General features: G+C 43.6%; 1 protein-coding gene across 7 annotated transcripts in view; it reads left to right on the top strand.

Moving 5' to 3' along the window:
* Nucleotides 1-23509, top strand: part of PIBF1 (progesterone immunomodulatory binding factor 1) — a 186256-nt gene that overhangs the window by 86465 nt on the left and 76282 nt on the right. For all 7 annotated transcript variants that reach the window (XM_045011564.1, XM_045011573.1, XM_045011581.1 and 4 more), the window contains one exon: nt 22052-22217. In XM_045011564.1, the coding sequence (XP_044867499.1) occupies nt 22052-22217 (166 nt within the window). The remainder of the gene's footprint in view (nt 1-22051; nt 22218-23509) is intronic.

The following is a 23509-nucleotide window of genomic DNA, read 5'->3' as shown; positions in this document are numbered from 1 at the left end:
GCAGCAAGGGAGATTTAAGTAAGATAGGAAAACCTTCCTAACTATAAGGATTTGTTAAGCACTGGAACAAATTAACTAGGGAGGTTAAAGAAACTGCACCATCTACTCAGGACACTCCCTACACTAACACCGGAACAAATCAACATACCCTTAAAGCCCCGACCAGGGTTATTCTATCTACTACCCAAGATCCACAAATCCAGAAATCCTGGACGCCCCATCATCTCGGGCATTGGAACTCTCACTGAAGGACTGTCTGGATATGTAGACTCTCTACTCAGACCCTATGTTACCAGCACTCCCAGCTATCTCCGTGATACCACTGATTTCCTGAGGAAACTACAATGCATTAGTGACCTTCCAGAAAACACCATCCTAGCCACCATGGATGTAGAGGCTCTCTACACAAACATCCCACACACTGATGGAATACAAGCTGTCAGGAACAGTATCCCTGATGATGCCACAGCACAACTGGTTGCTGAGCTCTGTGCCTTTATCCTCACACACAACTATTTCAAATTTAATGACAATATATATCTCCAGATCAGTGGCACCGCTATGGGCACCCGCATGGCCCCACAATATGCCAATATTTTTATGGCCGACCTGGAACAACGCTTCCTCAGCTCCCGTCCACTCACGCCCCTTCTCTACCTACGCTACATTGATGACATCTTCATCATCTGGACCCATGGGAAGGAGACTCTGGAAAAATTCCACCACGATTTCAACAGCTTCCACCCCTCCATCAACCTCAGCCTGGACCAATCTACACGGGAGGTCCACTTCCTAGACACCACGGTGCAAATAAGTGATGGTCACATTAACACCACCCTATACCGAAAACCTACCGACCGCTATGCCTACCTTCATGCCTCCAGCTTCCATCCCGGACACACCACAAGATCCATTGTCTACAGCCAAGCACTGAGGTACAACCGTATCTGCTCTAACCCCGCAGACAGAGACCAACACCTAGAAAATCTCCACCAAGCATTCTCAAGACTACAGTATCCACACGAGGAAATAAGGAAACAGATCAGCAGAGCCAGACGTGTACCCAGAAGCCTCCTACTGCAAGACAAACCCAAGAAAGAAACCAACAGGACTCCACTGGCCATCACATACAGTCCCCAGCTAAAACCTCTCCAACGCATCATCAGGGATCTACAACCCATCCTGGACAATGATCCCACACTTTCACAGGCCTTGGGTGGCAGGCCAGTCCTCGCCCACAGACAACCTGCCAACCTGAAGCATATTCTCACCAGCAACTGCACACCGCACCATAGTAACTCTCTAGCTCAGGAACCAATCCATGCAACAAACCTCAATGCCAACTCTGCCCACATATCTACACCAGCAACACCATCACAGGACCTAACCAGATCAGCCACACCATCACCGGTTCATTCACCTGCACGTCCACCAATGTAATATATGCCATCATATGCCAGCAATGCCCCTCTGCTATGTACATTGGCCAAACTGGACAGTCTCTAAGGAAAAGGATAAATGGACACAAATCAGACATTAGGAATGGCAATATACAAAAACCTGTAGGAGAACACTTCAACCTCCCTGGCCACACAATAGCAGATCTTAAGGTGGCCATCCTGCAGCAAAAAAACTTTAGGACCAGACTTCAAAGAGAAACTGCTGAGCTCCAGTTCATCTGCAAATTTGACACCATCAGCTCAGGATTAAACAAAGACTGTGAATGGCTTGCCAATTACAGAACCAGTTTCTCCTCCCTTGGTTTTCACACCTCAACTGCTAGAACAGGGCCTCATCCTCCCTGATTGATCTAACCTCGTTATCTCTAGCTTGCTTCTTGCTTGCTTATATATACCTGCCCCTGGAAATTTCCACTACTTGCATCCGAAGAAGTGGGTATTCACCCACGAAAGCTCATGCTGCAAAACGTCTGTTAGCCTATAAGGTGCCACAGGATTCTTTGCTGCTTCTATAGACTCTCTGTCACTGGAGTTTTTTTAAGAACAGGTTAGATAAACATCTGTCATGGATGGTCGCAATAATGCTTAATCCTGCCTCAGAGCAGGGGACTGGACTAGATGACTTCTCGAGATGACTTCCAGTCCTACATTTCTGATTCTTTAAAAAAAAGAAGGCCTTACTGTTTGGCATAGTAACAGGTTCTTTATAAAGTTTCACATGGCTCAACTGCGCTTTATAAAGTCTGTGCAGGGCAAGGCGAAATGGAGGCGAAATTGAATGACTGTGTTGATCATTCCACATGAAACTGGGAATCCAGTGGAGCTCATAAGCTCTGTAGGAGAGTCAGAGCTAGAAGAAGCTGATGTTCCTGCTCTGCATGCAAAGGATTAGAGAAATGCTCTTGAGCTCCACAAGATGTTGCTATCTTGAGCTGTCTGTCTTCCAGAGGTTTGAGAGCTGGGATAGTCAGGGGCCCTGCTTAGCTCCTAAATTTCATATTATTTTATTTAAGAGATTGTATGAACTCTGAGTGTATTTGAATATTTATGTTCTGTCCTTTACTATTAATTTTCATATTTTAAATGTGTAGGTGATTTTAATATACCTTAGTTTACATATTAGAATAATATATTTATAGTTAACGTTCCATTACAGATTTCAGTTGCATAGGAGTTTTAAACCTTTATTTTATTTAAAAAAACAAAAACAAAACACACACCCCCGTATTAAGTTTAGAAGTGTGAGCAACAAGGGTGATGTCGTGGTGGGAGTCTGCTATAGACAACCAGACCAGGAGGATGAGGTGGATGAGGCTTTCTTCCGGCAACTAGCAGAAGTTACTAGATCGCAGGCCCTGGTTCTCATGGGAGACTTTAATCACCCTGATATCTGCTGGCAGAGCAATACAGCAGTGCACAGACAATCTAGGAAGTTTTTGGAAAGTGTAGGGGACAATTTCCTGGTGCAAGTACTGAAGGAACCAACTAGGGGAGTGGATGGGAACCTGGGATGCAGTGATCATGAGATTGTCGAGTTCAGGATCCTGACACAAGGAAGAAAGGAGAGCAGCAGAATACGGACCCTGGACTTCAGAAAAGCAGACTTTGACTCCCTCAGGGAACTGATGGGCAGGATCCCCTGGGAGAATAACATGAGGGGGAAAGGAGTCCAGGAGAGCTGGCTGTATTTTGAAGAATCCTTATTGAGGTTGCATGAAAAAAAATCCTGATGTGTAGAAAAAGTAGTAAATATGGCAGGAGACCAGTTTGGCTTAACAATGAAATCCTTGCTGATCTTAAATGCAAAAAAGAAGCTTACAAGAAGTGGAAGATTGGACAAATGACCAGGGAGCAGTATAAAAATATTGCTCAGGCATGCAGGAGTGAAATCAGGAAGGCCAAATCATACTTGGAGTTGCAGCTAGCAAGAGATGTTAAGAGTAACAAGAAGGGTTTCTTCAGGTATGTTATCAACAAGAAGAAAGTCAAGGAAAGGGTGGGGCCCTTACTGAATGAAGGAGGCAGCCTAGTGACAGAGGATGTGGAAAAAGCTAATGTACTCCATGCTTTTTTTACCTCTGTCTTCACGAACAAGGTCAGCTCCCAGACTGCTGCACTGGGCAGCACAGTATGGGGAGGAGGTGACCAGCCCTCTGTGGAGAAAGAAGTGGTTCGGGACTGTTTAGAAAAACTGGATGAGAACTAGTCCATGGGGCCGGATGCACTGCATCCGAGGATGCTAAAGGAGTTGGTGGATGTGATTGCAGAGCCATTCACCATTATCTTTGAAAACTCATGGCGATTGGGTGAGGTCCCGGATGACTGGAAAAAGGTTAATGTAGTGCCCATCTTTAAAAAAGGGATGGAGGAGCATCTGGGGAACTACAGGCCAGTCAGCCTCACCTCAGTCCCTGGAAAAATCATGGAGCAGGTCCTCAAGGAATCAATTGTGAAGCACTTTGAGGAGAGGAAAGCAATCAGAAACAGTCAGCATGGATTCACCAAGGGCAAGTCATGCCTGACTAACCTAATTGCCTTCTATGAGGAGATAACTGGGTCTGTAGATGAGGTGAAAGCAGTGGATGTGTTAATCTTTGACTTTAGCAAAGCTTTTGATACGGTCTCCCACAGTATTCTTTCCGGCAAGTTAAAGAAGTATGGGCTGGATGATTGGACTATAAGGTGGATAGAAAGCTGGCTAGATCATCGGGCTCAAGGGGTAGTGATCAACGGCTCCATCTCTAGTTGGCAGCCGGTTTCAAACGGAGTGCCCCAAGGGTCGGTCCTGGGGCCGGTTTTATTCAATATCTTCATTAATGATCTGGAGGATGGCGTGGACTGCACCCTCAGCAAGTTTGCAGATGACACTAAACTGGGAGGAGTGGTAGATACGCTGGAGGGTAGGGATAGGATAAAGAGCGACCTAGACAAATTAGAGGATTGGGCCAAAAGAAATCTGAGGAGGTTCAACAAGGACAAGTGCAGAGTCCTGCATTTAGGATGGAAGAATCCCATTCACTGTTTGTTACAGACTAGGGACCGAATGGCTAGGAAGCAGTTCTGCAGAAAAGGACCTCCAGGTTACAGTGGAAGAGAAGCTGGATATGAGTCAACATTGCGCTCTTGTTGCCAAGAAGGCTAATGGCATTTTGGGCTGTATAAGTAGGGGCATTGCCAGCAGATCGAGGGACGTGATCATTCTCTATTCCTCTATTCGACATTGGTGAGGCCTCATCTGGAGTACTATGTCCAGTTTTGGACTCCACACTACAATAAGGATGTGGATAAATTGGAGAGAGTCCAGCGGAGGGCAACAAAAATGATTAGGGGGCTGGAGCACTTGACTTATGAGGAGAGGCTGAGGGAACTGGGATTGTTTAGTCTGCAGAAGAGAAGAATGAGGGGGAATTTGATAGCTGCTTTCAACTAGAGGATGGATCTAGACTGTTCTTAGTGGTACCAGATGACAGAGCAAGGAGTAATGGTCTCAAGTTGCAGTGGGGGAGGTTTAGGTTGGATATTAGGACAAACTTTTTCACTAGGAGGATGGTGAAGCACTGGAATGGGTTACCTAGGGAGGTGGTGGAATCTTCTTCCTTAGAGGTTTTTAAGGTCAGGCTTGACAAAGCCCTGGCTGGGATGATTTAGTTGGGAATTGGTCCTGGTTTGAGCAGGGGGTTGGACTAGATGACCTCCTGAGGTCCCTTCCAATCCTGATATTCTATGATTCTAATTGAAATAGCCAAAAAATAAATAAATAATAAATAAATCATAGAATTTAAACTTTGAGTAATATTTCATTTTTTTGATTGTGGTTTGATAAAAAATTACACAGAAATCACTCTTTTGGCCTTTTTTCACATGATAGCCTCACTTTTCTTTATACCCTTTTGCAAGAAACCAAAAAGACTCTGGGATCTCCACTGGCACACTGTGGTGGGATGCATGAGCCCCACGCTGGTGAACTAAGCTGCTCTGGGGCCTTCCATGCTGGACATGCTCACAGTGGAAACTGATCTCAAAAGGAAGCCGCTTAGTCTCTAGGCAGACAGAGCAGGGGAGTAGTCGTTTGTCGCAAGCTCCCTCAGAGAAGATGTTGGGGCTCCACATGGCCAGGACCAGGCCCTGCTGCCAAACCACTGCAGGGTCTTCACGTGCGGGTGCTGGGAACAATGGTCCTCAACTGATAGAGGAAAGCCCTCTGGAGTGCGATCAGAGAGGACTCCAGGGGTAATTCAGATGCAGACCAGTGGTGCCAGGGGAAGAACTGAAGCTGGGGTAGGAAGTGGCCCAGGGAGTAGTCATAGGTGTCCACCCCTTGGCTGCACAGTTAAACTTTTACTCACAGGGCCCTGGGTCAGAGCCCGGTGGAGCAGGGAGAGCTAGGCTCCCCTACCCCTGGTTGCTGACTCTCACCACTGGGCGACGTGGCTCAGAGTACCACCACTAAGTCGTATTACTGGGGTCTGACTCCAACCCTGCCCCAACACACACTCGCACCCTGATTTTTTTAAATACAGTAACTTCTTCAAGCTTACATTCTAACACAAAACCTTAACTGCAAACTCAGCAATGTTAAGGCAGAATAACTTACCAAATGTATGGAATGAGTGACAGTCAGGTGTGCTGATATTGATTAGCCATATGAGATCATAGTAAAGGTTTTGTGCTAGCAGGCATGCAAGTTTGAAATTTGTGTGTGTTGCTTTTTGGCATCTGTTGGAGATGACATGTTGGGGTGCATTATTGACAACATTTGCGGTCACGGTGTAAAGGTGCAAAGGAATGCAGAAGTCTTTCCCCTTAACTTATTTATATGCTTAAAGATTTTGGCTATATGGGATGTGTCCAGATGCAAGCTTACTTGTCACTGAATATAGTTTTTCTTTGTTGATGCTAGCAAACTTACCTTAGAATTAACGATCCTTTTTTGTCCGGTAGGGAGTTTTCTAGTCTGAGAAAGAATGGCCTGGAGGTTAAACTACAGGCCTGAGAATCAGATCTGGTACTAAAGCTTACCCTGCCACAGACTTGGGGTGTGACTTTGGTAAAGTCACTAAACCACTTTGAGCCTAAGTTTCCCAGTCTCTGTAAAACTGGTACAATTCCTGTATTATGGAACTATTGTGAAGCTTTAATTTGTAATTTTGTGATTCTTGTGTGGAAGCCCAGTATAAAAATACAGAACATTAGCAGCTATAGGGATCAGGTTGAGGAAAGCAAGTGAAAATGCCACTTTTCAACTAAGATATCTTCTTTGTCCTGGAGAGGAGATTATTCCCATTAGGGGTCAGAAAATGCATATAGATAAGATCATCAGTCCCTACTGGAGCCTAATGCCTCAGGAACCTAACATCCCATGTCTATTTGAGGTGCAATCACTTATTGACAGAACTCTTGGAAGCTTCTGTAGATCAGGAAAAACTCAGTCTTTTCAGGAAAGCTGTTATGCCCAAAAGAGAGTACCAAAACCTAGCATTAGTCAAAAAGTAAGAGCTTTATAGGGGAATACTAACTTTTCTTAGCTGTGGCAAGTTTAACTATACTCCTGATGAGTGACTTTCAGGTCAAGATAAAGTGTCTGATTTCAACCTGGTTCAGGCTTTAGTAATAATAATGGAGTACTGAGAATGGAATAATGGAAAAAGTAGTATGGGGAAACTGTTAAACACCTTCCTCTGTTTAAACTGGTTTTAAAGTACCTATGCAACAAAAAAGACAAAATAATTGCACATACCACAGAACAAAGTTAACTAGAGAACAGTAGTAACTAGAATACTCTTTTAATCAAATCCTAGGTATAAAGTCCAAACTGGCTGGTCTCAACTGAGAAAAAGGCCCCTTAGCAAAGAGTCCACTGCTCTGTGCAGAGCAACTTTTATCTCAGGCCCGACAAACTCTTTACACCACTCAAGTGTCTTGAAGGGTATTTATTTGTAAAGGGTAAATGTAAGGTATCTAGATAAAGCTCATAACTTATTAAGACTTATAATCATTGCAAGATATACGTACAGATAATATTTAAGCAATAATGTAACAGTATTGGAAGTATACTTTATGGTTTTGGAAGAAAAGTATCTTTTCACTTTGGAGACTTCTTGTTGAACAGGGATGTTTTTCATGAAAGACTAGATCCTTGTTCCTGTGAAGCCAGCCAGTGCTGGAACAGATTGAACTTGCGGGGCGGGAGGGACCTACTTTATTACACAGTAAAAGTAACTATTAATAAGTTTAGATCCTAGTGTGCATTTTATGACTTAGTTTTGCATTGTAACCATTTGTTTCCATCATTCTCTTTTTTTTCTAGCGGAATCTCCATTTTTTCTTAATTAAACCTTCTATTATTTTATTAAAAGTGCTGTGGATTATACAGGAGCAGGGGCTTAAGGTAAAAATAGTAAACTGGGGTTCACTGCTCCTTTGATGGCAGAGGAGCTGGGATTTCTCTGAGTTGCCAGTGCCAAGGGCTGCATATCACAGGGTGAGCACTTCAAAGGGACTCAGGGACTGGTGTGCACCCATTGTTAATCTGCCAGGCAGAGACAGGACTGGCATAGCCCGGCGTAGAGTGCTTGAGTGGCTAGCAGGCTTCTGGTGTTGGTGGCTGGGTGTTAGCCCCCCACAAGCAAATCTATCTCTCGCTAGAGCCAGGGGGCAGCAAGGTGACTCATAATCATGGGTACCCTGAGAACCGTCACATCTCACTCGGCTTACATGCAATAGTTCATTCTTCTAAATTAAATTTAAAGGAAAACAATTTCTTTATATGTACACCTAGGTTCTAGTTAAGGAAAAGTCTTCATGATGATAACCTCAAAATGTAGGGGGGAAAATGCTACGCTGTAACAAATTATACAATGAAGGGATCATAGAATCATAGAATCATAGAATTCAAGATCAGAAGGGACCATTATGATCATCTAGTCTGACCTCCTGCAAGATGCAGGCCACGTAAGCCGATCCACCCACTCCTTAAGCAAGCGACCCCTGCCCCATGCTTCGGAGGAAGGCGAAAAACCTCCAGGGCCACTGCCAATCTACCCTGGAGGAAAATTCCTTCCCAACCCCAAATATGGCGGTCAGCTGAACCCCGAGCATGCGGGCAAGACTCTCCAGCCATACCCTCTGGAAAAAGGCTAACAATATCCTATCATTGACCCATTGTACTAATTACCAGTGTGGCACTTAATTGACCTATTGACTAAGCCCGTTATCCTATCATACCATCTCCTCCATAAACTTATCTAGCTTAATCTTAAAGTCATGGAGGCCCTTCGCCCCCACTGTTTCCTTCGGTAGTCTATTCCAGAATTGCACTCCTCTGATGGTTAGAAACCTTCGTCTAATTTCAAGCCTAAATTTCCTGACTGACAATTTATATCCGTTTGTCCTCGTGTCCACATTAGCACTGAGCTGAAATAATTCCTCTCCTTCCCTGGTATTTATCCCTCTGATATATTTAAAGAGTGCAATCATATCTCCTCTTATCCTTCTTTTGGTTAAGGAAAACAAACCGAGCTCCTCAAGTCTCTTTTCATACAACAGGCTTTCCATTCCTTGGATCATTCTAGTGGCCCTTCTTTGTACCCGTTCCAGTTTGAATTCATCCTTCTTAAACATGGGAGACCAAAACTGCACACAATACTCCAAATGAGGTCTCACCAACGCCTTATATAACGGGACTAGCACCTCCTTTTCCCTACTAGAAATACCTCGCCTAATGCATCCCAAGACCGCATTAGCTTTTTTAACGGCCACATCACATTGCCTACTCATAGTCATCCTACGATCAACCAAGACTCCTAGGTCCTTCTCCTCTTCCGTTACTTCCAACTGGTGCGTCCCCAGCTTATAACTAAAGTTCTTGTTAGTCATCCCTAAATGCATAACCTTACACTTCTCACTATTGAATTTCATCCTGTTACTAATACTCCAGTTTACAAGGTCATCCAAATCTCCCTGGAGGATATCCCGATCCTTTTCCGAATTTGCAATACCTCCCAACTTGGTGTCATCCGCAAACTTTATCAGCCCACTCCTACTCTTGGTTCCCAGGTCAGCAATAAATAGATTGAATAAAATTGGACCCAAAACCGAACCTTGAGGAACTCCACTGGTAACCCCCCTCCAACCCGACAGTTCCCCCTTCAATACGACCCTCTGCAGTCTCCCCTTTAACCAGCTCCTTATCCACCTCTGGATTTTCATTTCAATCCCCATCTTTTCCAATTTAACCAGTAATTCCTCGTGCGGTACCGTATCAAACGCCTTACTGAAATCAAGATATATTAGATCCACCGCATTTCCCTTATCTAAAAAATCTGTTACTTTCTCAAAGAAGGAGATCAGGTTGGTTTGGCACGATCTACCTTTCGTAAATCCATGCTGTAATTTGTCCTAGTTGCCATCGGCCTCAAGCTCCATAATCACTCTCTCCTTTAAAATTTTTTCCATGACTTTGCATACTACAGATGTTAAACTAACAGGCCTGTAGTTACCCGGGTCACTTTTTTTCCCCTTCTTGAATATAGGAACTATATTAGCTAATCTCCAGTCAAACGGTACAACCCCCGAGTTTAGAGATTTATTAAAAATTAAAATGCAGAATCTGTCTTCATTAAAAATAAATAAATAAATAAAAGCCCACCTAAAAGATCTCAAAGCAGTTCTTAAAGTATATATTTAGAGGGACACTGGCAAATTAATTTTAACAGTGCAATTAAAAGTAGCAGCAACACCACCATTCTGACTGCTTTCCTCCACACTGGGGAAAAAAGACTGCTTCTTCCATTGCTCCACATAGTGACCTGCCCAGTACATGTCACCAAGTGACAGATGCTATCACAGGGGTAGGCAAAAGGCGGCACACGCTGATTTTCAGTGGCACTCAGAGTGCCTGGGTCCTGACCACCGGTCCGGGGAGCTCTGCATTTTAATTTAATTTTAAATGAAGCTTCTTAAACATTTTTAAAACCTTTTACTTTACATACAACAATAGTTTAGTTATACATTGTAGACTTATAGAAAGAAAAACATTAAAATGTATTACTGGCACGTGAAACCTTAAATTAGAGTGAATAAATGAAGACTCGGCACACCACTTCTGAAAGGTTGCCGACCCCTGTGCTATCATAAAGAGCAATTAATGTGTAACACATTAGTGCACATGAGAAATCACACTCCGGAGGGTGCATTATCCCACTGTGTAGACAAGCCCATAGTCGAAGTGTTTGGAGAAAAGAGTTGACTTGTTTGTCTCGTGTACTGAAGTAGAGTAGAGAATACTTGCGGGATAAGGTTTTGCTCTCCAATCCCAACAGGAATGAACAGAGAGGTGTTCAAGTCCTCTTAAAGAAGGAGAAGGAAAGAGAAAGTTTTGCAGAGATTGCTGTTGAGATCCATTTCTTCTGCTCAAAATGACAATGGAAGAATAGCTGAGAGAGACTGGAAGAGATGAGAGAGGTACACAAACTTGAGAGGCCAGGGGAAGAGAGGGTGGAAAAAAATAAAAGTAATCATAAGTGAAGAAAACTGGTTTGGATATGCAGTTGGGCCTTGATTTACACAGTGGTTACATTCTTGAAAAAACACTGTGCAAATAGAAATTAAGTAAAAAGATACTATGGGTCTATGGGGGGAAAAGGGTTTAGGTTCCAGGCTCACAAGATGACCTCCCTAATTTATCCAATAAGGTTTTATTAAAAAAAAATTAATAAAATTTAAACTTGCTACTAAACTTTACTGATGTTGAGGATGAACTTGATATGATGATAATGCTGATGTTGTTGAAGTCAGAACTCCGAGGGTTCATCTCAGGTGGCTGGGGAGTGTGGAGCAGTGGCGTGGCCAGCATGGGACACTTGAGTGGGCCCAGGCTTCAGGTGGGTGGCCAATGACGGGGGTGGGGAAGGGAGGCAGGAGTGATGGGGTACAAAGGATCTGGGCCCCCTCCTCTTACCCTCTGGAGCCGGCCTTGCGGGGGACGATGGACATTCTCGCCAGGGGCTCTCCTGGCCCCAGGCGCACATCCGGGGAGCGGAGTGGAGTTCGCGCCGGAAGACATGAAAAAAATCTGGTAATGGTCAGTTCAGCTTTCATCTGCATATCTTTGTAAACTTCCCTGTAAGGAGCCAGTGTACCCTCAAGCTCTCTCTTGAATTTCAAGCTATGTTCCATGAATGGATCCTTAGCAAAAAAAAAAAAAAAGGTCTGAGTTTCTTGGCCAATCGAAAACCCTTATCTTCATTGTCAGCTGCAGATTCAGTGCCACCTCCACCTCCTCACTGTCCTGGTCACTGGTGCTTGACTGACTCAGCTCTTCATCATTGATCTCGGTGGTGTGGGACTCAAGTGGTTGCCTGGAGATTGTCAAATTGCTCCCCTCCAGCACGACAACCCAGCTCTGTAATTTCCTCCACCTCATGTTGCATTTCAGGGAAGCCATGAAAATCATTCACTGCCTTTCGCCACAAGTTTTTCCATCATGCATTGATGGTGGAAGGCCTTATTTCATCCAGAGACTCTTTTATATTTCTAATACACTGTGCTATGGTTTAATCCTTCCAGCACTGGGTCACTGTTAAACTTGGATCACTATCCATAGCATCTAGGATGCAGCGAAAGGTGCGGTGAATGTAATAAACTTTAAAAGTTGTGATGACACCTTGGTCAAGGGGCTGGAGGAGTGATGTAGTGTTTTGAGGCAGAAAAAACACTTCCACTGTGGGCTGCGCAGCCTGAAGGCTTGCAGGGTGGCCCGGAGTGTTGTCAAGGATCAGTAGGACCAGCCAGGTTCTTTGATGCCAGGTAGCGTTTCACTTCATGCACAAAACAATTATGAAACCAGTCCATAAAAAGCACTGAAGTGACCCACACACGCTCGTTAGACCTTCAAAACACTGTTAGCTGATATTTATCTTTTCACTTGAGCACACGGGGGTTCTGGGCTCGGTAAAGTAGCATTGGCTTCACCACAAAATCCCCCATTGCATTTCCACAGATGAGAAGGGTCATTCGGTCTTTCGCAACCTTGAAACTGGGAGCAGATTTCTCATTTTTTGAAAGACAAATTCTGTTTGGCATCTGTCTCCAAAATAAGCCTGTCTCATCTGTGTTAGGTTACAAACTGAAGCAAGCTTTTTTCTCCTCAGTGAGTTCAGCCAGCTCAGATGGAAACCTTGCTGCTGCTTCATGGTCTGCAGACCAATTTAACATTATGCAGCCATATCTCCTTTTGAACTTCTCAAACCATTCTTTGCTGGCTATAAAGGTAGATTCCTTGGCGCAGCGTCCTGTTTTAAGTGATTGTACAATCTCTTGAATCACTGGCTCATTCAACGAAATTCTTTTCTGTGCTTGTCCTCAATCCGCATGTTCAGTGCTTTCTCCATATTTTGTATGGTAGTATCACAAGTACAGAATGACACTTTAGCATCCCTCGCCCGCGCCGCTTCCCACAGCCCCCATTGGCCTGGGACAGCGAACCACGGCCAGTGGGAGCCGCGATCGGCCAAACCTGCCGACGCGGCAGGTAAACAAACTGGCCCGGCCCGCCAGGGTAAGCACTTGCCAGAGGTTGCCGACCTCCGTCATAAGCCCTAGCCACGGATGATGAGCCTTCACCCTTAGCAAGCCTATCCAACATTTCCATTTCTGTACTAACGTCAGCACTTGTTTCTGCTTCTTCACACATGATGCATAACTTTTTGAGCCACTTTCTCTCAATTTCTTCTTTGAGCTCATGGTAAACACTTATTAAGGGTGATAAATAGCGGGTAAAGGCAAAACAGACAACATGATGTTTAAGAGACAATATCCGATCAGACTGAGAGCAATGTGGTGGAGGGGGAGGTGGGAAGCGACCAGCTGATTCTAGGTGCATCTGCACATTTTGGCAACCGCACTACACCGTGTAAAAGCGAATCCATACCGTCTACAAAAATAAAGGGTTGCAATTAATTGACCGTGCATAACTGAAACCGTCCAAAAAAATACTGTCTAAATCAAGGCCCATCTGTAGAGGGAGAGGAAGGAAAGAAAATGAAGAAATAGGAAACTGAGTGAATCTAAAAGCCATAAACAACAAGATAAGTAATTCAGGCCTCCTTATTGTGGTTCCCTTGTAGAAATGAGGATCACAAAGGGCAGGAGTGACTGGTTGAGGCCCCAAGAGACAAAGATTTCCATGAACTATTTTGTTAGGTATTCCTACAACTCTTATCCCAAAGCTTATAGGTATTGCCAAGACTTAGATTTTTATTTCTTCTTTTTTACCCCCACCAGTATTGTTATAAGCTTACTTTTTAAAAAAAATCCTCCCTACAATTATTTTATTTTCCTCAGAAGAAATTTCTTACAATAAAACATCATCAACCAAGATTGATAGGTTTGTAGTAATGTGTAAACATTGTTTTAACTTTTTGGATGTCTGATAAAATGTAAATAATAGTATAACAATTTAAAATGTAAAACCGCTCAGTACATTTCTGGAAAGAACAGAGAAATGACATTTTTAATTTAAAATAAATAGCCTGATTTTTCAAAAGTTGAGAGCACTGAGCAGCTTCTGTTGACGTTATTTATATTTAGAGTTTTTATACTTCTGGATGATAATTTTGATAATCATTGAAGATTCTGTTTACCATGATAGCCCATAATCTAGCACTCTGGTATTAATGTTAATTGGCACTAGGTTTTTTGTTTGCAGAGAAACAAGTTCTGTTCTACTGGTGTCAAGACTGCTTTCACAGACATTTTCATGTAGTCTCCCTACCATGCAGCTTAAAACTGTAAGGAATGGCCCAAGGTTGTATACCTGTGACAGTCTCCATGGCTTCTCTTGGAATGGGATAGTGATTTCCTTGATGTCTGCGTAGTCTCATCTACCAAACTAGTGGTATCAAAACAGTTCTCGTTCTTTCCTGGATGATATACCATTAAAAGACGTTCTGATGCACATTTGATTTAAATACGGGTGATGTGTTTGAAAAAAGTAATATTTACAACCAGTCTGTGCTTCATTATGATATGTAACACACATGCTTATCCACAGTCTACTGTGAGGCTAGAAATAAACCAACTGGTTGTGGTAGTTTTCTCTGAAACTCAAGTATAGTTTAGGAAAGCACTGACTCATCAAAGTCGAGATAGCTGAAGGAGAGCTAGCTACCTTGTCTACACTGTCCCTGCCACTGATATTATGGAAGCACATTACACATATCTTAGTTTCAGTTCAGATGTCACTAATGAACTACATTTGTATTTGTGTGTGTGTGTTTTACAAGAATATAAACATCTGAATGTTCACATGTCTTTTACCTGATAATTTGGGGGAGTATTTTAAGCATGAGTATGTATTTCTGAATATTCTTTCTGTTTGTAACTGTGTCCAAAATTTAATTGCTTTTTATATCTTATTTTTTGGAAGAGGGACAGAGGAAATATGTTACATAAAGCACAACAAAAGCAACAGATATTTTACCATTTTTGGTACTTAGGTTTTAGATTAATTTAAAGTAAGGTGTATTTAGTATTCATTGCTTTAAAAGATAATTTGCTATATGATTTTTAAAGTTTATATTGTGTATATTTTTCCATCTCGTATTACTGAGACATAGAAATAAGTTGTTAATTTGAGGAAAAGAAACAGAAACACACTGAAATTTAAAGACAAAAGATTCTCTCTCAACTTTGGGGCGGGGGTTGGTTTTTTTTCATATTATGGAACTTTTTAGTGCCTGGACATTTAGTGTGCAGCAGGAAAAAGCTTAGTAAATTTAAACCCCAGCTTGTCACAAACTTAAGTATTCATGTAGACAAGCCCTAAGAAACAGCCATTCTTTTTCATCCACATGGCTAAAATTTTCATCCAGGTTCTCAGCATCATGTGTCTTGATTACTGCAACATCCCTCTTTCTGGCCTTGACAAATACAATCTTATCCTGCCCACACCCATTCATAATACTGCTGCAAAGATCATGTTCCTAGCCTGTGACTTTGCCTGTCTACTGTAATGCTGACAAAGATCTTGACAATAGGTAGGCTGCTGGTTTGCTGAGTGTGACAGAATCCATATCCACACCCTGCACATTATTGTAATAATTTTTGTACAAAGTATGCCTTGTGGGATATCATTTGAAAACCCATAATTTGCTGGTCAATATTATACTGATAAAATGTGTGGCAATATTGTATGTGAAATTGTATAGTTCCATTGCATGGAGATCTTAACACATGTTCCAAACTGAAATTGGCAGACAGGCCTGTCTCAAACAAAGGAATGTGTGCTCTGCTTAATTTTCATTTAGGCAGTAAACCAAGTCAGCAAGCAGGAAGGGAAACAAAAGAACCTCCAACATGTGAGGAAGAGCATCAGGGGACATCCTTTACCGGGGTGGGCAAACTATGGCCGACAGACCAGATCCGGACCACCAGGGCTTTGAATCTGGCCCACGGGATTGCCACCCCTGTGGCACCACGGGCCCCATGCTGCTCCCAGAAGTGGCCGGCACCATGTCCCTGCAGCCCCTGGGGGAGAAGGGGCAGAGGGCTCCGCGTGCTGCCCTCGCCTGTGGGCACCACCCCCAACAGCTCCCATTGGCTGGGAACAGGGAATCGCGGCCAATGGGAGCTTCAGGGAAAGTACCCATAGGCGAGGGCAGCGCGCAGAGCCCTCTGCCCCTTCTCCCCCAGGGGCTGCAGGTATGTGGTGCCGGCCGCTTCTGGGAGCCGCGTGGGGCCAGGGCAGGCAGGGAGCCTGCCCTGGCCCCATTGCATGCCACTGCCACCCCAGAGACACTCCAGGTAAGTGGCACCAAGCAGTAGCCTGCACTCCGAACCCCTCCTGTCCCCTGCCCCCCAATCCCATGCTCTGAGCCCCCTGCCTCACTCCGCACCCCTCCCTGCACCCCAACCCCCTTCCCTGAGCCCCCTCGTACATCCGCACCCCTCCTCTGCCCCAACCCTTTGTCCTGAGCCCCTTCCTACACACCGCACTCCCTCCTGCACCCCAATCCCCTTCCCCAGCCCTACATTCATGTCTCTGCATGCTATTTCCCCACCCAGATGTGGCCCTCGGGCCAAAATGTTTGCCCATTCCTGTCCTTTACTATAGACTCTCTCTCTCTCTTTTAATGTATCTCAGATGGAAATCCTTTCCAAGGGGGAGGGGGACTGACACTATAAAAAGGGGGACAAACACCCCAAGAGACCTCTTTTTCTCTCTGTCCATTGGTTCACTACACCAGATAGGACAAAGGAGACATTGAACTGGAGAAGGGGTCCCCACCTAAGGTGGTTAGTAAGACAGCTGAGAACATGTGGTGAGAAAAACTTGCTTTGAATTTAACATGGTTTACTAAATTAGGCACCAGTTACATTTTCTTTATTTTTCTTGTAACCATTTCTGACTTTTATACCTCATTACTTGTACTCACTTAAATCTATCTCTTTGTAATGAATAAACTTGTTTTATTGTTTAATCGAGTGTTTAAATTGAAGTGTTTGGGAAACTCCATTTAGGGTAGCAAGATGTGTGCATATCATTTCTATTAATAAAATGACAGACTTTATATAAGCTTGTACTGTCCAGGAGAGGGGCTGGGCAGTATAGAACATACATTTCTGGGGGGAAATCTTAGATTGGGTATGTTGAGGTCACCCTGCAATATAACTAAGGCTGGTGAGAGCCAAGTATGGCTGGCTGGCTGGCTGCAGCACACACACACATATAGCTGGGAATGACTTGCATGCTGGAGGCTGTTTATAAGCAGTCCAGGCTGGAGACTACAGCAGCAAACAGCAATGTAAAGGGCATCTCAGGTTAGAGGGTAGGGTTGACACTGCTAATCATTAATCTGGATTGTATCTTGGGTATATCACGCTGAGATCATTGCCTGTTATACTGATCAATATTTTCTCATTGTTTCCTTTGACACTACCCCATCTGTTTGTCTGTATCCATATATTGTCTCTTGTCTTCTACTTAGATTGTAAGCTGTTTGGAGCACAGGTTGACTTTTTGTTAGGTTTGTACAGCACCTAGCACAATGATCCATGACTGGAAATTCTGTGTGCAACAATAATATAAATAATTATATGTATGCCCCAATTCTTTGCAACAGCATAGACAATGGTGCAGGGGGAGATAGCATGTCCCCATTTGATATAGGGACCCAGTTTATGATTACTGTGTCAGCATGGCCTGAAAAGACAAATATGGCTCAGTGTTTACAAGTTTTTGTCTAAGTGGATCTCGCTCCAGATGTGAGATTGGAATCTTTGAATAGGAGTTGGTTTTGCTGTGCCATGCATGTCCTTGGGTCCCCCACACTTGAGGGCATAATGTGTAGGTCAGCCATAACCTTTTCTTTCCCTCTTACCGCCCATAGCAGTGAGATGGAACAAGCAGCGTGTACCCTTGAGTATAGTTACTGTCTCGATAGCTCAAAGGACCACTAGTTGCCTATCTGCATCTTTAGTACCTAAATACATTTAAAAATCTGGGCCAAGCTGTTTAAAAAAGTCTTTTTTTTTTCCCTCATAAGTATCAGTAATAAGGGACAGGCAACTTCTTCTCAAGGAATGTCTAAATGCCTGTTATATTTCGATCTGCTCTCACATTGCTAGTACCCTTCTTCCTCCAAACATCAAATCGCATAGCGCTCAGGCTGCCTCCTTTGCCTGGTATAGAAACATTCTCATATCTGAAATCTGCAAGCCAGCTACTTGGAGTAGTTCCCTTTGTTTTAAACCATGTCTTCTAACTGGCTCCAAGATCAGATGCCAAATTTGGTAGAGAAGTGTTAGGGGCACTATTTAGTTAGTGTCAGTCAATCCCATCTTCCAGGTGGGGCACTAAATTCCAGTCACCTAGAGTGGGAGCCACATAGGCACATTGTCAAAGAAGCAAAAAAGGTTATTTCTTCGAATAGCCACTGCATATTCCCACTTTTAGGATCAAAGTCCCTGCGCTATTTGTTTATATAATTAGTTGGTCATTCCTGTTTTTTTTCTTTTAAAAGAAAAGAGGAGATGCCCATCTGGCATGGGTTTTGTCTGCACACACAGGAGTGGAAGGATGGCTCATGCACTCCTGCTCATGGGGGAAGCTCTACAGGCCTAGTCAATTAAACTGGCACTGAGTAAATCCAGCATCAGCTCTGAAGCATGTCCCTCAGGAGCCAGGTTGACTGCCTCTTCTCCCATGGGAGAAGTATATCCATTTGGTCACTGTCAAGATCAGGTTGGCCTAGGAGACCTAACAGTGTGCCTAAAGTGGCTTTCTGGCCATTGGATGCAGTTTCCAAAGGAGCTGGATCCTAAAACATCTCTGGCAGCCAATTATAGATCAAGATCTGGATCTGCAACGGAGCACAGATCTGGAGCTTCCAACAAAAAAAAAAATGCTGCGTACAGGTCTGAGGGCTGACATATATGGATCCAGATTCAGGGTCATATCCTGGATCCAAATTTGACAGCCAAACATGCAAGCCTGCCAAATATGGTTGCCAAGAACATCCTATTACCTGGGTTCCAGCCGGCATGAAGAGCTGACATCTTTGATTGTTGAGAATCACTTGTCTAGTGGTTCTATACCAGGGATCAGCAACCTTTGGCACATGGCTCGCCACATGTTCAGTTGATTGCGGCTCCCACTGGCCGTGGTTCACCATCCCAGGCCAATGGGGGCTGCGGGAAGCAGCGAACCGTGGCCGTTGGGAGCCATGATCGGCTGAACCTGCCGATGTGGCAGGTAAACAAACCGGCCCAGCCCGCCAGGGTGCTTATCCTGGTGGGACGTGTGCCGAAGGTTGCCGATCCCTGTTCTATACCAGTGAGGCCTCAGATCCACACAGGTCGGGGAGTTCCATTCTGCATTTCCAAAACCATGATCTTTGAGAACTGCTTACAATAGTGACATGAGCAAGCAGATCTAGTATGGAGTCCTTACAATACTGGAAAGGAGAAATGCATTACAAGCTTCTGATCAGATCAAAGGATGATGGGTCTCTATAGGACAGTGTTTTCACATCATGCTTCCCATTTGGTCATATTCAGATGCACACACTCAATGCTCTGCTTTGTTTGAAAGTGTGTTTGCCCCTTATGATAATTGTATATCAAACTCTCGTTCTGTAGCTGTGAAGAGAGGGACTGAGTCTTACGCTCATATATTATCATAAATCTTAGATTCCAATTTGCTTCTTTCTACAGCTGTCAGTTCCAATAGTTCTTCATAGGAACTGTTGAAGTTCTCTTGGGTATCCCTAAAGGCCAATTCACACCCCTCCCCAGGACTAGGTTTAGAAGACTGTAGCTGTTGAACAGCTGACAGGCTAAGAACTAATGCCTGGATCAGAAACTCCTTTACAATGTGAATGTACTATATCTATCTCAGTTCTATTGATTCTGAGATGTCACAATCTGAAGATTTCTCTGCTATGCAGTCTCTGCAGGAGAAACAGGTTGTGGTGTCCCTAGATCTGTCCAGAAAGAACTGCCCATTGGCTTCAGAGCATCTCTATAGCCCTCGAAGGGGAAGGCAAAAAAGAGACCTATCTTCTTCAGGAAATTAAAAGGTGCATTGCCAAGGTTCTGTGGAGAAGTTACAGAGTTCTGTAAATCCCTGTTTAGATTTAAAGCTGTATATGAGAAGCTAAGAGAACCACTGATTAGTCCTTGGATACATCATCATAAATATTGATGGTCCATGTATCTGATAGCTCATAGAAGGAAATTTTATTAGAACAATATTGAGCTCTGGGCTACTTATCTTCAGTTATAACTAGCTCCTCATTCTAAGCTAGGAACAGGTCTGGGACTGACTCCACCATGAAGGATGCAGTGTCTAGGATTGGATCACCCCCCTGTCAGGGTAGTAGAAACATCAAGGCACACCTTGGGGGGGAGGGATAGCTCAGTGATTTGACCATTGGCCTGCTAAGCCCAGGGTTGTGAGTTCAATCCTTGAGGAGGCTACTTAGGGATCTGGGGCAAAAAATTGGTCCTGCTAGTGAAGGCAGGGGGCTGGACTCAATGACCTTTCAAGGTCCCTTCCAGTTCTAGATTGGTATATCTCCAATTATTACCTTAACCAAGTCTTTCTTTGATCTAATAGATGAGTTTTTTCCAATGGAGCATTTCAGAATGTTTCAGCAAACCTAGCTTCAGTCCCTCTCATCTTGGAATAAACAGTCGCATATAATGGTCAAGACATCCATCACCTACACATAATGGGGTGTGAGGTTTATTTCCTGGCTACAGTGTTAAGTGCAAATTGTCATATATCATACAATTTGGATAATAGGACTGTATGGCTTGGGGTAAAATGCTGTCTGGTTGTGCTAATCCCCTGACAGAACTCTTTCTGATTTCTAGTGTTCCAATTGTACCTTACCTTTTGGCCTTTTTAATGGCAGTAAGTTTTCCATTACATACCTTCTCCAGATGGAGCCAAAGCTTATCTACAGGTTCCCCAAACCCTTGGTGATATGGAACTGACACAAGAGGAGTCAGTCTGTCATGGTTTAAAGGTTATCCATGTAGTGCACAGTGTTTCAGAATTCATCCAGGACAAAGGCAGTGTCTGTGGCATGCCCTAATGCTGTGTCTATCACACCATATTGTATGGCTGATACCGCAGCTATATATGTGGCTTTTAGCAAAAAAAAAAAATCTTTTTTGGGGGGGGGAGCAGGGAGGATGTCTTGGGAGAGCAAAAAGATAGAAGTGACTTACTTACTGTTTTGGCAGTTCTGCTGTCCTTGTTTAGCTAGTACTCCTAGTGTCAGCCCACGTTCCTGGAGGCCAGTTGAAGAAGAAATAAAGGTTACTTTCCTGTAACCATAGTTCTGCAAGATGAGCCTCTACATATTCACGCTCCATGTCTAATTTCCCCACTTTGGCATCTCATGTTAGGAATTAGTAGGAGGAACTGCGAGGTAGTTGGGGCCATTCCCCCTTTTATCTCCTTGGGAACTCTCCAGGAATCAGGAGAGAAAGAGGGGGCAAGTAGACCCAGTGGACACTGCTTTCCAGAGGTTCTGGAAGCTTGCAACTCAGGTGCCTTCATCCCACAAGTATGAGCATGCAGAATCTTATCTCAAAGAAGAGCTCTGGTTCATTTTTAGGAACTGTGGTTCTTCAAGAGGTTGTCCACGTGGGTCACATGACCAGCCCTCAATCCCTGCTTTTTCAGAGTCATCTTTACCTGGGATTCTAAAATAGCAAGGAAACTAAGGGGTGGTTGTTCTGCCCTTTATTCTCTCATGTGGGTAAGCATGACGACACACATGGAACAGGCATGGGCTAACGGACACTGCTATTGAAAGATTCTGATCTCTTATACATGAGGTTCATACACACCTACAGTGGGATCCACACAAACGACAGCTTGAAGAACTATTACTTCCAAATAGTGATAGTGTATAGTTTAATCTTAACAGTGGTTGTTAAACACTACATTTTTTAACAAAGATTCTCCTCTTTGCTGAAATCTGTGCCATATACTGAAAAGATATACATGTATCTTTTTGCTGTATCTACATGTATCTTTTTTGATCAAACCACACAAATACTTTGATTTTTTTCAGGTATAGACAGCTGCAACTCAGCACAGAAAGCAAGGTGGCTGAACTTCTCCATCAAAGTAAATTAAAGTCCTTTGAGAGTGAACGTGTTCAACTCATGCAAGAAGAAACAGCAAAGAATCTCTCACAATGTCAATTAGAATGTGAGAAATATCAGAGAAAACTGGAGGTACGTTACAAAAGGAATCTGTGACGGGTTCTCTCTGGGGTGCCACCTGGAACTGGGGTACCACTGAGCCCCCCTCGCTCAACAGCCTGGGCTCCCTTTACACTACTGCAGTGACCAGCCTGCCAAACCCTCTCCCAGGCTCCAGCCTGCACTTTTACCAGCACACATACAGGTAGGGATACACATATGGATGCTGTAATTAGTTCTGCATGGAGAGGCTTCAGCTAAGGAACTTCCCAGCTACTCAGGTACACGCGCTCCCTCTGGGTTGTAAACCCAAAATTATACCATCTTGCGCTGCACAGAGAACTGTGCAGCATAAGCGCATGAAATTCAACCCCTCTTTCTATGTGGAGAAGAAATATACAACAGCTTTCTGCTTTGAGTTATGACTTTCACACACAACGGTTTTAGACAAAGCAAAAACAAGTTTATTAATTACAAAAGATAGATTTTAAGTGTTTATAAGGGATAGCAATCAGATCAAAGCACATTACCTAGCAAATAAAGCGTGCAAACTAAGCTTACTATACTACATAGATAGGATATGAATAGCAAATTCTCACCCTAAATGATGATGCAAGCAGGCTATGGATTCTTAAAGGGCAACCTGCACTGGCTTATAGCTTAGAAATCCCAATTGTTCCATTCACAGGCTAAAAATCCCTTTAGCCTGGGTTCAGCACTTTCCCCATTTCTGTCTCTCTATTCCTTCGGTGTTTTCAGGAGTCTTCTTGCACGAAGAGTCAGTGAAGAACCACGATGATGTCACTCCTCTGCCTTATATAGCTTTTGCATATGGCTTGAGCCCTTTGTTTCAAAGCTTGGTTCCCATGCCAGTCAGTGGAAAAACACTAGCATCCCAAGATGGAGTCAAGCACCAGGTGACCTGGTCATATGTCCCTGTAGTGTCACATCAGCCATGATTCAGAGGCTGTTTGTAGCATCCTCAGGAACACCCCCCACACACACACACACACCCTACCTGCTTCTAAGGCCTATTGTTTTCTCCTAATGGCTCATTAACCTGAATGGCCCTTCCGAACCAGCCATCTAGACTGAGTGTCTTTTGCCTAGTGGGCGTTCCCCATGTGTAAACACATTTGTAATGGATACATAGATAGTATTCATAACTTCAGATACAAAAATGATACATGCATACAAGTAGGATAATCATATTCAGTAAATAACCTTTTCAATGATATCTTACATGACCTATCTTGCATAAAATACATCATAGTTATGCCATAATCATATCATATAATCATATTTCTATGCATAATTTGGGGTGC

The sequence above is a fragment of the Mauremys mutica genome, chromosome 1, assembly GCF_020497125.1.
Source record: "Mauremys mutica isolate MM-2020 ecotype Southern chromosome 1, ASM2049712v1, whole genome shotgun sequence".
NCBI classification, from domain to species: Eukaryota; Metazoa; Chordata; order Testudines; family Geoemydidae; genus Mauremys; species Mauremys mutica.
Note: the sequence above shows the minus strand (reverse complement) of the source record. Positions and strands in the feature narration are given on the sequence as shown.